Source organism: Protopterus annectens, chromosome 2.part0, assembly GCF_019279795.1.
Source record: "Protopterus annectens isolate FY-2018-M chromosome 2.part0, PAN1.0, whole genome shotgun sequence".
Classification (NCBI taxonomy): Eukaryota; Metazoa; Chordata; order Ceratodontiformes; family Protopteridae; genus Protopterus; species Protopterus annectens.
The window spans coordinates 31,370,035-31,387,033 of record NC_056728.1 but is presented as its reverse complement, the minus strand read 5'-3'; the positions used below and the strand labels follow the sequence as shown (position 1 = coordinate 31,387,033).

The following is a 16,999-nucleotide window of genomic DNA, read 5'->3' as shown; positions in this document are numbered from 1 at the left end:
TAGGCCATGAGGGTTTAGGAATGGGCGATCTCATCAGGTCGCCTTCTAAGTACAATGCATAGTCTGGGGAAAACCAAAGTGCTTGTGGAGAAACTAAGCAGATCCATTCTGATGGCTCACGAGTGGTCTGTCAATCACTTACTATTGAATGTGATCTTCAGGCATTGGAGCCAACCTTGTTGTGACCTATTTGCCACCCCTCTCAACAAGTGCAGCAAGTATTTTTCTCTGATCTCCCCTCAGGGGGAATCACCAAGAGATGCTCTTCTTCACGCTTGTCCCTTGGGTCTTCTTTATGCTTATCCTCCTTGTCCCGATTCCAAGATTTTTGCAGAAAGCAAGCAGGCTGAAGAGCTCAGTAATCCTCCTCATTGCCCCCTTCTGGCCTCCACAAGTATGTTTCCCCTTTCTACAGTCTCATCTTCGTTATCCTCCATGGATATTTGAGCCTACTCAGAATCTTCTGTCTCACTTGTCGGGGATTCAGCACCCCAACATTTAGGCCCTCAAGCTGACCACATGATTTCTCCACTTTCAGTAATAGTTAGACAGTCCAGGCTGTCTTCCTCAGTTCGTGACATTACTTTGGCTTCTCAAAAGGATTTTACCAAAAATGTTTATAAAAGTAAATGGAAAAGGTTCTCTATTTGGGTGTCAGATAAGGAGACTGATCTCTTTTCTGTACCAATTTCAGCTATTTTTCATTTTTTGACAACTCCTTTCAAAAACAGGGCTAGTCTCTCAACAATTAAACTTCAGTTGGCAGCAATTTCAAATTTCCACACAGGGTATAAATCTTTTTTCATTGGCTTCCTCTAGGTTGTATAAAGCTTTTATGAAAGGCATTCTTCATCTGAGACCTCTGATAAAAGATCCCTCACTGCATTGGGATCTTACTGCGGTACTTGAAGGTTTAACACAAAAACACTTTGAACCGTCAGACAAATCTGATATAAACTTTCTGTCATGGAAGACAGTTTTCTTGGTAGCTATAACTTCAGCAAAAAGAATTTCTGAGCTCCAGGCTGTTTCAGCAAAAATCCTTACACTGTTTTTCATAAAAATAGCGTTTTCTGCAGATTAACCCTTCTTTTTTACCTAAAGTGACTTCTGAAAATAATATCAATCCAGTCACTTGCCAACTTTCTTTCCAAATTTTTCCAATAAAGGAGCATGCATGCTTCACCTCCTTAATGTGCACATACAATTGCATTTTTACCTTCGCAGGACAAAACAGTTTAGAAAGTCAGACCAGCTTTTTGTATCTTTCTCTACAAATTGCCTAGGCCAACTAGTTTCTGAAGTTACTCTAGCTAAATGGATTACAGACTGTATCTCATGGATTTACTCTGAGGGGTATGACATTACCAAAACCTCTGGATACGCACCAACTGCAGCAAAGTCTCACTGTTGAATTATCAAACTACCAACTCAAATGAAGCCAAACAGTAAAGCAGCACTCGATTTATTCACACAAATACAGGATAAAGCTTTCGGGTAACACCCTTCATCAGTGTACTAATATCATATTAAACACAGTTTAAATAACCATTTTGATAAAACACATAACACAACCATCCAATAAAAAAAATCAATTTCAATCAATTAACCAGCCTTGTAATACTTAGACACATTGTAAAATATGACATCTAAATAAGATTTAAACATTTCACCAACATTTTTTATGTGTGTGTGTGTATATATATATATATATATATATATATATATATATATATATATATATATATATGAGAAACTGTCACTTATATTGCTTTTGTTTACCTACCAAAATGGTCTTTATGCTAACCAAATTATTAAGACCCGGGCATCTATCTGCCTCTAGCATAATTATCCATTTATATTCAGCTATTTCTAACCTGTTATTAATGTCCCCACCTCTCATATCTATATGTAATACCTGTTGCACTTTGAATTTAAATGTATGTATTGGCCCTTTGTCCTTATAATGTTTGGCCAATGCACTTCTCACCTCTGATTTGTGCTCAGTTATACGATCTTTCAAGAGCCTAGAGCATTTACCTACATAGAAACTTTCACATCCCATGCAAGTTGCCAAATATACTATCAGTTCAGTGTTACAAGTTGCATGACATTCCATCTTATATATTTCCTTACTTACAGGATGCTTATATTGTATATCAGTGCATATATCTTTACAGCAACTACAATTATAGCATGGTACAGTCCCATTTTTATTTAGAGTTATTACTTCTTTATTATTTAGTCTGAAATCTTTATAAGATAGATCCCTCTTTAAATTTAGACAGTTCCTATGTGCAAATCTTGGTTTGTCTCCTAGAATAGGTATAAGATCTGGCATTGATGTCAAAATTCGCCAGTTATTCCCTACTACTTTCTCTACGTCTTTACTTAAATTATTCTGGGTGGTGATGTATCTAATCTGATTTTCATTCTCTTTATTACCTACATGTATTTGTGAAACATCACTAAATACAGCTGGTGCTAGTTTGTCCCTTTGTTACAATATTTCATAAAGGTTCATAGGTGTGTACTAGGCTAATGGCCCTGGAGCCTTTACAAGCCTATCCCATCAGATTACCCTGGCATCGTGCTACACAACCTTAGATCTGAAGTAGGGACTTCATTTGTCAGCAACCTGTGGGTCTTGGATCCGATATCGGATCCGAGCCGGCAACTTGTTTCATAGCTAATGGATCCGAGCTCCTAGCTCCTCCCCTCACCCATAATCCCCTGCCAACCCTCCATGACCTCAGATCTAGTTTGCCGCGCTTGTGGATGGCTGGATTCCTTGAGCTCTAGCAAATAATCGTCAGTTAAGTCTGTTTTTCTGTCAAATTTCTCTACCTTAATTTAAAAAAGTGTGTAAGAGTTAGGTTCCCTGTAATATTACATTTTGTTACATAGTTTTCCCCTCCCTTCGCTGGTCGTTAGTGAGTGTGTGTGTGTGTGTGTGTGTGTGTGTGTGTTGTGTTTTTGGGGCCTGTGTGTTTGGGTAGCACTCCTTTTTTTCTTTAAAGTATGGCTGAGGCCCCAAAAGCCATTTTTTCTAAATGTACCGAGTGTGGCCATAAGCTATCCCCAGCTGATGGCCACACTCGGTGCGTTCGGTGCCTTGGGGTTGAACACCTCTCCTCAGGCTGTACCATTTGTGCAGCATTCAACCCCAGGGCACTGAAAGAGTGGAGGTCGAAGCTGGTCCTGGCGGGACTTTTGCCCCCGGACTCGGCTCCGGCCTCCGCTGCTCCCGTGGCACTACCACAGGCTGTGGTTATTGCCACTCCTGCCCCCCTTCCTTTGGCCGGGACTCAAACTCCCGCTAAAGCGCCGGAGGACAGGGAGGCTAGGAGGGAGAAATGGAGGGAGAAGCACCACAAGCGGCGGGCAGAGGCCTCCGCTTCGGCCCCGCCAGCTAAGCGGGCTTCTCCCTCCACTGCTTCTAGGTCTCCTCCTCCTTGGCTCCGATCTCCTTGCTTCTCCTAAGGGCCCGAGGAGGAGGCCCGATCTCCATTGAGGTCATCGAGGTGGCATTCCAGGCCTGCCTCGGTGGCCTCTTCGAGATCAACATTCAGCATGTCTGATGCAGACTTGGACCGGATGATGCGAAGATTCATCCAGGCCCAGCTGCAGATGGGAGTGCTCTTGCCTCAACACCCTTTTTCGCTCCAATTGCTCCTTCTCCAACCCGCTACCCGGATTTGGAGCGTTCGGAGCTGAGCAGCGTCGGAGCCGGGGGTGGGTCGGCGCTGACAATACTTGGTACTTCGCATCCGACCCTGCCCTCGAGTCTGTTGGATCCAACCTCTCGGAGCTGTGGCCCGGGCTTCGGATCCGAGGGATTCAGTGTGCCTTCGGCTCCGTCCAGGTTGGAGCGCACTGGTCCTTCGGATCCGATGGTCTCGGCGCCGGTTCCGATCCCTTCATCGGATCCGAGTGGGAGCCGGCTCTCGGAGCCCAGGGAGAGCGGTTCCCCCTCGGCCTTCGATGTAGTGGAGAGGGCTCTGTCGAGAGCATCCGGACCCCCGGCCCTTGTCTTGGCTCCACCCTGCACTCCCTCTCTGCTGGGCCAGGCTTCCTTCACCCGGCCTAAGGGACAGCCTGCTTCAATGTCCCAGGTAGTTCCATTGGAACAGGATGTTGCTGGCGAGACCTCCTAGGACAGCACCCCCGAGGAAGTGCCCTGCAAGCATAAGTGCAAGAGGAGGCACGTGGACTCCCCTGAGTCCTTAACTGAGGACACGGACTTGGATGAAGGGGAAGGCTCCCCAAGATCACCCCCTGAGGATGTCTCCTTTGGAGACATCATGGAGATGCTGAGGATCAGAGGTGGGTGGTCTGCCCCCAAGTCTTCCTCTGACGAGTCCGTGTTTCTGGAGGCATTCGAAGCAGGCCCGTCTACCTCTTGGGTGTCCCCTCCGGCCGACCCCTTGGTGGACCTTATTACCACCAGGGCGTGGAAGGGCCCGGACACCGTGGAGCCAATACCCAAATGCCCGGACAGGATACTAAGCCCCCCCGCAGACCGGTCACACTGGAGCAAGGGTCTCCCCGTAGATGCCATGTTGATGGCGGCAGCCACGAAGAGGGAACTAGCTCAGGAGAGCCCCTCAGTCCATCCACCAAGCAAGGAGTCCCGCTCGATGGACCGCTTAGGGAAGCGAGTTTTTAGTTCAGTGACCTTCTCAGTAAGGTCTCTGAACTACATGGCACATGTCATCAGGATGCAGCGGGATCTTATCAAAGAATACGTTGCCTCCCCCCCCTGAGTCCATGTCGGCGGAAGACAAACAATTGTACTCCACCCTAATGGCCACTCTGAGATCCATTTCAAATACCTCTATGCGGCTATTGTCCCACGCCACCGAGGGAGCCACTAGAGCTAGCGGAGCAGGCCTAGTCATGAGACGTCAGGCCTGGCTCCATCATTGTGATTTTGCGGAGCCCTTTAAAGCGTCCTTTGCGAACTCCCCTTTCGATGGTTCTGCCCTGTTTGGCAAAACGGTTCGCGAGACACTTGTCCAGAGCGAGAAGGACAGGAAGACATTGTCTGCCGTCGGAGTCCGCTTCTCTGCTCCCCAGCGGTCCTTTTCGAAGAACCAAAAGGGTCAGAAGAAGATGTGGTTCCAGAAATCGCAACATTCCCAACCCGCTCCAGACAACCAGTCCTTCCGTGGCAGAGGAGGACAGGGAGGACGCCGCCCCAGGGGCAGAGGGGCTCAGAGAAATTTTGGGTCCAGAGAACCTTTCTCTGACTGGCCCATGTAGCAGCCCTGAAGGGTTGCCCGACTGCTCCACTCTGGAGGCAGTCGGGGGGCGCTTCTCGGAGCACCTAGCGGCATGGGAGTCCATCATGACAGACCGCTGGGTGCTTCGAATTATATCCAGAGGGTACAAAATCCCATTACTTCATGCCCCCAAATTCAAGAACCTCCCCGATGTACCACCCGATCAGAGGGAGGCTGCAGCTGCTAAGAAAAAGAGCCATCCAGCCTGTCCCCCAAGACCAGCTCTGATTAGGGTTCTACTCCAGGTTCTTTTTGGTGCCAAAAAAGACGGGGGACTTGAGACTAATTCTAGATCTGTCCCATTTGAACCTGTCGGTAACCAAGGAAAAATTCCGAATGGTCACTCTTCAGTCTATTCTCCCCCTTCTAAGGGAGAATGATTGGATATGCTCTATAGACCTCAAGGATACGTACTACCACATTCTAATGGACAGAAGATCCAGGAGGTTCCTCTGCTTCTGGCTGGGTGCCAGTCACTACCAGTTCAGGGTCCTTCCCTTTGGCCTCACCACAGCCCCCAGGGTGTTCACCAAGGTATTAGCAGTGATTGCGGCCCACCTGAGACTCCAGGGAATACAGGTCTTTCCGTACCTGGACGATTGGCTCCTGACCACCCCAACAAGGCATCTACTTTGCTCAGCCAGAGATTTCTTTCTCCGCCTAGCCCCACAGTTAGGCATCACCATCAATGCCGACAAATCCTTTCTGGCCCCGACACAAGCCATAGAATTCATAGGAGCGAGAATAGACACCAGAGATCTACAAGCCTTTCTGACGTCGGAACGACTACGGAATTTGCAACTTCATGTGCGGGCTATCCTCCAATCAGAGACCCCACCGGCGGAATTGGTCCTGAGGGCGCTGGACTCCATGGCGGCAGCGATAACGCTCCTTCCATGCGCCCGTCTGAACATGCGGGTACTGCAATGGACCCTTCTAGTACAATGGTCCTTTCTGTCTTTTCCTCTCCATCACCCCATTGCTATCAGCAAGGCTTGCAGGAGGGCTCTATTATGGTGGCTCCATGCTCCGGACCTCCATATGGGCCGACCCTTCTACACCTCTCCCCCTCTCGACACGGTGACCACGGACGCCTCCCGCCTCGGGTGGGGGGGGACATTATTCAGGCAGGACCGTCCAAGGCACGTGGAACGATACAGAGACCTCCCTGCATATCAACGTTCTGGAGATGAGAGCGGTGCTGTACGAGTTTCAAGCACTTCAGAATCTCCTCCCCGTAGGAACGATTGCAATTCAGTCGGACAACATGTTGGTTGTCTGGTACATCAACAAACAGGGGGGAACCAGGTCTTACCCTCTATGCCGCAAAGCCATGAGAGAGTGGGAATGGGCGATTTCCACCAACCGCTTTCTGATTGCAATGCACATTCCGGGTTGGGCCAACATCCTAGTGGACAAACTCAGCCGCACCCTTCTTACCCCGTACGAGTGGTCTCTCAACCCACTAGTAGCGAAGCAGATATTCGCAATATGGGGGCAACCCTGCTGCGATCTTTTTGCTTCTCCCTCAAACACCAAATGCGACAATTTCTTCGCTCTGATTCCCCCTCCAGGGGAAACCCCAAGAGACGCTCTGGTGCATGCTTGGCTACCCGGTCTACTCTATGCCTATCCTCCTCTACCCCTGATGCTGCAACTCTTACAGAAAGCCTCGCAGTTGGGGAGCAGGATGATCCTCATTGCCCCATTCTGGCCTCAGCAAATTTGGTTCCCTTACCTGTGGTCTCACCTAGTGAATCCCCCTTGGATTCTGGATCCCAGTCCGGATCTAATCTCCCATCCGTTGGACTTACCGACCCCAAATCTGGACAATCTGAAACTGATGGCTTGGTTGCTCCAGTTCCACTCCTAGTTAGGACTCCCGGTATCTCTTCACCAGTCAAAGCCATCCTTGTGGCAGCGCATAAGCCCTCCACCAGGAAAGTGTACCGCAGTAAATGGAAACGTTTCTCCGTCTGGGCGGAGCATCATAATCTAGATCCCTTTACGGCTCCTCTTCCATCCATATTAGACTTCCTAACCGAACTTTTTCAGGAAGGCGCTAGTTGCTCAACTGTCAAAGTGCAAGTGGCTGCCATCTCCCATTATTATGTGGGACATGACACAGGTCCCTTGATGTCAGCCAAATTGTGTAAAACCTTTCTCAAGGGCACCTTTTTGCTTAGACCCCTTATAAAAGAAGCCGTACCACCTTGGGATCTTTCACTAGTTCTTCAAGCCCTGACTGCTCCACCATTTGAACCTGCTGCTTCAGTAGATCTCAAATACTTGTCCTGGAAAACAGCATTCCTTGTAGCCATTACTTCTGCGAAAAGAGTTTCGGAGCTTCAAGCTCTTTCTGTGAAGCCTCCTTATTTGACCTTTCATCCGGACAGTGTGTACCTCAGGATCAGTCTCTCTTTCCTTCCCAAAATAGCATCAGAAACCAATATAAATCAATCCATAAATTTACTGGTTTTCTTTCCTAAATATCAGAATAAAGGAGAGTACAAGCTGCACTCATTAGATGTTCATAGGCAGCTACGTTTTTATACTCATAGAACAGCTGGTCACAGACAATCCGACCAGCTGTTCATTCCTTTGCCAAATTTAATTTGGGGAAAGCAATATCAAAAATATCTCTATCACGCTGGATTTCACAATGTATCCTGTTAGCGTACCAAACTTCTGGGAGACCCGCACCTGAAGGAGTTTGCGCACATTCCACTCGTTCCATCTCTACTTCTGCGGCCTTCAAATCTAGAGTTCCATTGGATGATATTTGTTCGGCAGCCACTTGGGCCTCATCTCATACCTTTATTAACCACTACAAACTGGACGTGATTTCTAGAGGGAGAGCATCCTTTGGCTCTGCGGTGCTCCGCAATATCCTTCCATGATGGCCACCTAAGATTCAGGTAGCTGGGGACTCTGTCCCACAGGTTGCTGACAAATGAAGTCCCTACTTCAGATTAAGAAGTTATGTACTCAGTAAATCAGTCTAATGTAGGAACGCTTAGCTTGCGTTTTTAAAGCTCCCAACAACGAATCCAACAGAGAATAGAAAATTCAACAAATCAATTAGATAAAACAGGAACGTTCTTTAATGCATTCAGTTAGCGCTTTCACCCAACAAGGGCTTCTTCAGACTGTACAAAACATTTGAAAAGCACAGTCCATATATAGTATAACCAATAGACCAATTAGCCAATAAAACAATTAATTAATCAACTTTTTTAAATTTTTTTAAAAACATTTTACCAATATGATGCAAAATAATAGTCAACCTGTGTATATGAAAACAAATATATCTTCAGTATTAAACATATATATAAATAAACATTTAAACTTATTGGACATTTCAATTTTCAACACAAATGCAAATGCTTGCAATTCATATTTAGTCCACAAGATGGTATATCCATAGTGTATGTACGATGTTATGACAGTTATAGGATCCTATTTTATAAATCCATCTATAAGTCTTAGTATAATACATAACATTATATCTAAAAATTCATAATATTAATAGATCTCCCTATATAAATATACTCCATATAAAATGTATATAAAAAACATTTAAACTATTATACTATATACATTAAATATTTCCAACGGAAATGCTTATAATTCATAGTTTATCTACAGCATGGTACTATAACACACAATATATATTTGCTGTTGTAGAGTCTTATTTTATGAAATACCTTATAATTTCATGTAGGTCTCTTGTACCTAACTCATGCAATATGTGTAAGTACCTATCAACTAACAACTATACTATCTGCAAAATATTTGTTGAACAAAAAAGTGTTTAGCAAGGTATAAGCTTGTCCAAAAGATTTTAGATCTTAATGTTTCAACCCTCTTCCTAGTCTCCTTTTCTTTAAAAATGGATGTAGGCTGACTTTATCATTAAGACCAGGGGGGTAGTCAGCCTTACATCTAATGATCCATTTAGTCTCCAATTCCAAAGTAAGAGTTTCTAAGTCCCCTCCCCTAGGGGTATAACTGACAGTTTGTAGGACAAAGAAACTAAAATTGTGTGTACTGCCCCTCACTTTATAATGTCTAGCTAGGGCATTCTGTTCGTCACCTTTCCTCATACTATAATCATGCTCCCTTATCCTTTCTCTCAGTTGTCTGTTTGTTTTACCAATGTAAAACGCTGTGCAGGAGCAACACTGAGCTAAGTAAATAACATTTTCTGTCTTGCAAGTGGTGCCAGTAAAGAAATTAAAGATTCTACCTGAAACCAGTAGTTTAAACATGGTGTCAGTGTTTATAAAACCACATTGGTTACAGTTGTGACATGGGGTCGTATTAGTGGAATATATATGATGCCCATTTCGAGGCTTATGGCATAAAATTCTTTTCAGATTCAATTTATTTTTATAACAAAGCCTAGGTCTCTCACCCACCAAATTATTGATTTCATTTTCTATTCCTAGTACATGCCAATGTCTTTCTACAATAGCTCTAATGTCATATACATCGCTAGTATAATATAATGGTAAACTAACAAATGTATCCCTATATTCTGTTACCTTTATATTACAATTCTCATATGTCTCCGTATTCATTAAACTAGAGAAATACGGTCGAGCTCTTGTATCTCTCATACCATGAACATCTAATATTATTTTATCAACTTGTCCTTCATTATAGTACCTGTCCAATAATCTAGACTTCAATCCTGTTATCTCCTCTCTAAAACCAGCCTCTGTAGGATTGAGCCTTGAGGCTCTCATGATCTGGCCTTTAATCACATTATCAAAAATGTGTTTGGGATGCATGCTGGTCCTATGCAATAAAGTGTTCCTGAAACATTCTTTTCTATGTACTGACGTGTTGACAATGCCATTAGGTAACTTCATAATATGTACTCACCATAACGTTCCATCTGAGTAGGTAGCTTAATTTGTCTGCAACCATCCCCCCCTCCTTCCCCCTGGCCATCAGCGGATCTATGTAAGTTGGAATACCCTTTTTGGGTACATATTGAGGGGCAAACTTGATCTGAGGTCATGGAGGGTTGGCAGGGGATTATGGGTGAGGGGAGGAGCTAGGAGCTCGGATCCATTAGCTATGAAACATGTTGCTGGCTCGGATCCGATATCGGATCCAAGACCCACAGGTTGCAGACAAATGAAGCTACCTACTCAGATGGAACGTTATGGTGAGTACATAACTTCTTATTCCTAGTGCCTCTGTCAAGTAGAGTCACTGGAGTGATCCACGGGGTGAATTTTCTATTTCCCATCCACTCATCAAGATTTCTCTTGAAGAGGACCAGTGAGGTGCTCTGCTTGACAAGTATGGGAAGTCTATTCCATAGCATGGGCAGTCTCTGGGTTATAACCTTGTCCCTCCAGCATGTTCTGTTGATTGTGGTAGTCAGGTTGAGGTCTCTGGAGCGTGTGGTGCGGAGGGGATTGTGATTTCTTTAGATGCAGCATTTCTAACAGAGCTGGGTCAGACATGGCTTTGTAAGTAAAGCAGAGATCGCCTCTAAGTAGGCGATATGAGACAGAGAATAGTTGGAGTTTTTTGAGTCTGTCCATATAGGACAAGTGTTTAAGGCCTAGGATCCTCTTTGTGAGGTACTTTTGCGGCATCTCCAGTTGCTGCAGGTGTCTAATGAGGTACATGCCAAATGAGGCGTTGTCCTCAGTGATTGGCCAAATGAGGGAAGAGTAGAGGGAGACAATGATCTATTTCTTCCTGGATGCAAAACACTTAATAATGAGATGTGCCACATAGCAGGACTTTCTGACCACAGTGGCAATGTGGTGGTCAAAAGAGAGGTTGCTGTCAACCTGTTCCCAGATCTCTTATAATGCCTTCTGTGTTCAGTGGACTACCATCAATGTGGTCATTCAAAGGAACTGGGTTTTCCCCAAAGGGGGTGAAGACACATTTTTTGGCATTGAGCTTAAGGCCATGGTTCTGACACCATTCGTTGGTCTCATTAAGGCCTTTCTGTAGGATGTCAGCATCACTTGGGGACTTAATAATAGCTCCCAACTTGCAATCATCTGCGAGCTTTGTCAGCCAGAGTCCCTTTGTGCTGGCCTGGACTTCAGAGAAGTAGATACCAAACAGGAGAGAACCCAGGACTGAACCCTGTGGGACTCCACTCGTGACTGGTCGGCAGTTTGACTTGGAGTCAGCTACTTTCACACTGTGGATTCTATCTGTGAGCCAGTTTGCAACCCACCTAGTGATATAGGGGTTGATGCCTAGCTTAGTAAGTTTTTCTATGATTCCTGAGTGGAGAATGGTATCAAAAGCCTTGGCCAGATCAAGGTAGGCTGCATGAACCACCTTACTTTCATCCACAGCTCTGGTGACTGACTCAAAGAAATCAACCAAGTTGAGCAGGCATGATCTACTATTCACAAAACCAAACTGTGTAGTTATTTTCATATATTAGCAAAACCTCCCCAAGCTCATTCAGCTAGATCCATGGCTATTTTGTCTGCCTTTGATCAAGAACATCCATTGATGACATTTGTGCAGCAGCTACTGGTCCAAGACACATACCTTTGTTTCATATTACAAATTGGACATCATATCTAGAAATACAGCCTCCTTTAGTTTGGCAGTACTCTGGAATAAGCTTCCATAAGGGCCACTCAAGGTCAGTGTAGCTGGGGATTCTGTCCTGTAAGAGTGGAAGAATGAAAAAGGCATCATCAGATTTATACGTTATGTACTCACCATAACTAGGCATCTGTGTTGTCCATTTTCATTCTTCCTCAACTCCCTTCCCATTCTATCTGGCTGTATCTGTTTCTCTTCTATTATTGGGAAATAGAGCAGCAAACTCAATCTGAGGCAGTAGGGATGAAGTAGGGCATTATGGGTAGTGGGAGGAGCTCAAAAGTTGGATCCGAAATCTGAAGTATGGGGCCAAGTCAGAGCCGAGAATCGGATCCGTAACCCCTAAGTAAGGAAGAATGAAACTGGACAACACAGATGCCTAGTTATGTTGAGTACATAACTTATAATTAAGCCATTAATGAACAGAGAGAATAGGAAAGGACCTACTACTGAGCCATGAGGAACTTCTATACTCTGGGTTCCAAACAATGAAAAATGGTTATTATAGTACACTTGAAAGAATCTGGCTGACTGATAATTCTTAAACCATTTAATGGCATTGTCCCCAAAATTGTGCTTTGAGTTTGAAGAGTAATATTTCATGGTCTCCAGATTGAGGTGCTGGTCATATCAACAAAGATTCTTACAGTTAGGCTTCTCTCATTCAAATTACAGTAGATAATGTTTGTGGCTGAAGGGAGTAAGTTGTGGTATTAATGACACTGTGAAACCCATATTGCCTATTAGAAAAAGGGCCATAACTGTTGATGTGATAAAAAAATGGTTATACAGGAGTTTTTCAAATATTTTTACAATGGCAGAGCGGTAAAAAAGGGCTAGTAATCTTTTTAGTCATTGAGATATGCCATTTCAGGAAGAGGAATTATATTATATTGTATTATATTATATTTTGTGATGTTTATATTATTTCCTGTTGTATTGTTTTTTTCCTTTCTTTATGCATTTTCTGGTGGGCCATTTTGTATGTCTTCTATTATATGTATGCATTTTTGGTTATTGAATTGTATTTGCAGTGTTCTGTTTTACATATGTACAGGTAACTTTAGTTGAATTTCATTTATGCCAGGGTTAGAGTCCATGGCTTTATGTACATCCTCAGTTTTTTGTGCGTATTTTTAGCTTATTTTAATTATTTATTTACATTTATTGAGCAGTAATCTTCAACTAGGAAGTTTTTATATTCAGTGGAGTTTTGATAAGAAAGCTAACATAAATACAAATCTACCTAAAGTGTTAAAACAACTCCTTTGGTGGATAAATATACATACATACATACATAAACAGAGTGAGTACTTTTGTATGTAAGTGCTTCATCCAGCAGTCTGGTGAAGTATTTATTTGCAAAAGCATTCATTCTTGTATTCTTTTTGTGTATTAAAGGAGTTATAGTCCCTGCCTAACCCCTTACACCCTGCATAGACATGGGCTGGGTGTTGAAAGGTGTAGAAATGCACAAACCAAATGCACATGCACCAGCAATGTGTACTTAAGCTGAGGCTCATATGTAACTTACGCACTTGCATGACCAGAGACTAGCTTGTCTACAGCAGTACAAAGACAACTATGCCAGTAATAGCACCTACACATGTGAACTTCTATGCAGTTCATAGAGCTAAGCATCATTTACATAAGAACTTTGCAAATCTGACCAAGGCTTTCTAGTCCACCATTTTAAAAGCTGCTGGATTCTGTGTTTACACGAAAGTCAACGGAAAGTTTAAATTAAATGAAAAAGTTTGTAAATTGCAATGACAGCATAAAATTATTGAAAAAAAAAGCAGTTTTCACTTGATTTTAATGCGACATCTTCAGAATTGGTTTCTGATTTACTGGTGAGGCAGGGAGTATTGTAATATTTGTATGCTTCTACCTGCAAAGATTTGGGATCTGTAAGATACTGTATTTAATACAAATTTCTTTTGCTTCTAGGGTGAGACAGTCTACACTGAGACAGAAAATCTGGAGGCAAGAATAAGTCCCAGTGCCAAAGCTAGTGGACAAAGTCCACACCTCTCCCAGCTGTCTGACAGTGAGGATTTTGGTGGCCTTGAAACCACGAGTTTGCTACAGCATACTGATACTGTGCTACACATCACTGAGGAGAATGGCATGGAGAACCCACTGCTTTCTGGACAGTTCAGCTTCACTCGGATTGAAGTGGGAGATACAGATGTTGATCTAGATGAATCTCATGTCTGAAGAACTAAAACTAAAAAAAACAAGAAAGAGAATTTTAGAGGATTTTGTTGAAGCACCTCGTTTTTACCCAAATCTCTTAAATAGTATCACAACATCTCCATGTCTAGATTTTTCTTTCTTTCCCAATGTGACAGACTGCAGACTGCTTAACAAGATATAGCACTGGGAAACTTGCTGCAGTGTGATCAGAACATCATTCCAGGAGAATTATTGTTAATGTTTTGAGTTAAGAGAACACTGACACTAAAGTCACATGTTGAGTGTTGTGTTACACTTGACGTTTCTGAGTTAATGTGACCTTGGAGATAGTGTATTCAGACATCAGGGGTTTGGGATCTTACCCTCAAATCAGAGGTGTAGGGTGAGGGTGTACCCTCTGAAAAAAGAAGATTTTTTTTTTCTTAATTTTGTGACCCTTTGGGTGTCACTGGATTTTGGGGTGAAGCTCATAATTATTTTACAGTACTCTTTGCTTTATAACAGGGACATCCATTGCACTCTATTCCAGCCAACTCTTAAGCTGGAGCAGCTGTAGTAGCAGAGGAATGTATTATAGTTTTTAGGTTACTGACCCTAAGTACATATTTCACCACACATCTGTTTGATTGCCTTATTGTGACTTTTTTCAACTGTTAAATTAAATTAATAGAGTAGGTAATAAGAGCAGTCTAGCTCAGTCAACATTTATGTATCTTTTTTCTAATGCATAATCTTTGGGGCAAGTTGATTTTACTCTTCCTGCCACCTGGGGATTGCTGGGGGAAAATAGACTGCCTGTATTCAGAGGCAGTTAGATGTACTGCAGAAATCCAAATAAATGTTGTGCCATGTTGTATTTTATTTACCAGCAGTTTTTAAATGGAGAGAAAGCCATACAGCATTAGGCTAGGTGCACACCATAATATTATGGTCGTCAGCCAGGTGCCATGGCCTTAGCATTCAGATAATCCCTCTCTCTCTGAATATAATATACTAAGGTTCATTGATTGATAGCATTTCAGGCTGAGGGCAGCCACAACTCCAAGTATTCATTCAGTAAGTGTTCCCTGTCGATGTAGTTAATGCTTTGTTGATCGAACTGCATACTGCCGAGTATTCACAAAGTAGTAGTATGCAGATCATACATACAATGGGCTTATCAAGAATTACATGTGGAGTGCTGAATAACACCTAGCACAGCTCAGCATTCCACTTGCAGATATTTGTGGAATTACTGACATATCAACAATTGTGCTGTCTCACAGTACACAGTGAGATGGTGGGAGAGAGTTAATTATTTAGTCTTTTCAGCTTTTTCACCTTCTTTGTGAATTTCAAAACCTTTCCATGTAGAAACGCACTTTCATTCTTGTTCAGGCAGGCTGGTCTTTACCTACAAAATATATTTGTGGTGAAAAGAAAAAAATGGCTATTAAAGGAGATTAATATATATTTAACATTTTAGCTTTAGAGGCCTTAATAAGTGTTTATTGTAGCAGTGATGTGTGTTGTAATAGATGCTGCAGTGACCCAGTTTTAAAGGTATATAATCTTCACTCTCATAGCATAGCTCAAAGAGTTAGAATGGTCCCTCTGGGATCAGGAGTCTTCAAGATGGTGTTAATTTGTGCATTTTATTACTTTCTCTATTTTTTTTTTTTTACATTAGATAAACAATAAAACAGTGTTGCCCTGTCTGAATTACAATGATTTAATTAAAGATTAGTATCAACAGAAGTGAGCAGTATTATGTACAATGTAAACATGCTAAAACATGTTTTAAAGGAATTGCTTGAAATATGAAATATATGTAATGGTTTACTATTGAATCTGCAAAATGACTGCTGTTGACTGGCATGTGGTCGAAAAACAATTTTCAAATGGGCAGAATGCCAACTCAGAAAATATCGACTACACTACAGCTAATGGGTAGTGTAGTTCGAGTATCTGAGTTCAGCATTGTGAATGGAGATCGCAGTTCAGTGAGGAACAGGGAATTAACCCATTTCCTCACTGTAGTGCAATCTCTGAGTTGGTATATATAATTTGCAGGAGGCTAAACTCTTGGCTAGGCTTATAAGGGCCTCAGGGCCAATAGCCTAGTAACCTCCTATGATCCTGTGTGTGTGTGTGGGGGGGGGTGCATGGGGGCTTGGCCCCCTCCAAAATAGTAAAATGCACGTACTGTTGACTGTGGAATGTCACTGTATGGTAACCTGCATAGCACCTCCTGCTATGTCGAATACATTGAACTACGGGTGTCGATGTATTCAGTTTTGACTTAGCCACATTTTCTCTGTTCTGGATTCAAGATTTTGTGTCTACCATGTGATCTGTCAACGTATGCAGTTTCATAGTAAACCGTATATAACACATGCAAATACTCAGCTATGTTAAGGTGATTTAAACTATATTCCATTGCAGAATTTTTATGTTTAGATGGAGGGGTTGGAGTAGGAAAGCATAGCTCAGTGTTATAGCCATTTGTTCAAGGGGATCCTCACATGGACAGACTGACTCAGGAATATATGATACTCCTGCTAGAAAAACATAGGAACTTGAGAAAATAATGATTTGAAATGACTGGACCTGCTACAGCAAGTCCTAAAACACAGGTTGAAAAACAGACCTGCATATACCGACTCCGAGATGGCCATTTCTCAGAATATTCCCTTCTCTCTGAGGTATGGTGATTTCAGTGTTGGTATTGTTGGTATATATAAGTTTTCAGGGGGGGTGTGGAGGGGAGCATTTTTCGAGATTTGCTCTTTTCCTGAGTTTTTAGTCTTTTATTTTCGGCTTATTGGCAGTTGGCATTCCTATTGCCGACATTTCAATATGGAGCCGCATAGGAATAATACTAGGCAAAAGTGATTGCAGGGACCTTAAGATGCCTAGATTTATGCATC

The 16,999-nt window shown here is 43.0% G+C and overlaps 1 protein-coding gene across 1 annotated transcript in view; it reads left to right on the top strand.

Moving 5' to 3' along the window:
- Window positions 1-16,067, top strand: part of UNC80 (unc-80 homolog, NALCN channel complex subunit) — a 5,631,640-nt gene extending 5,615,573 nt beyond the window's left edge. The window contains exon 64 of the mRNA XM_044060513.1: window positions 13,842-16,067. Within this exon, the coding sequence (XP_043916448.1) occupies window positions 13,842-14,111 (270 nt within the window). The 3' untranslated portion in view covers window positions 14,112-16,067. The remainder of the gene's footprint in view (window positions 1-13,841) is intronic.
- Window positions 16,068-16,999: the final 932 nt, after the last annotated feature.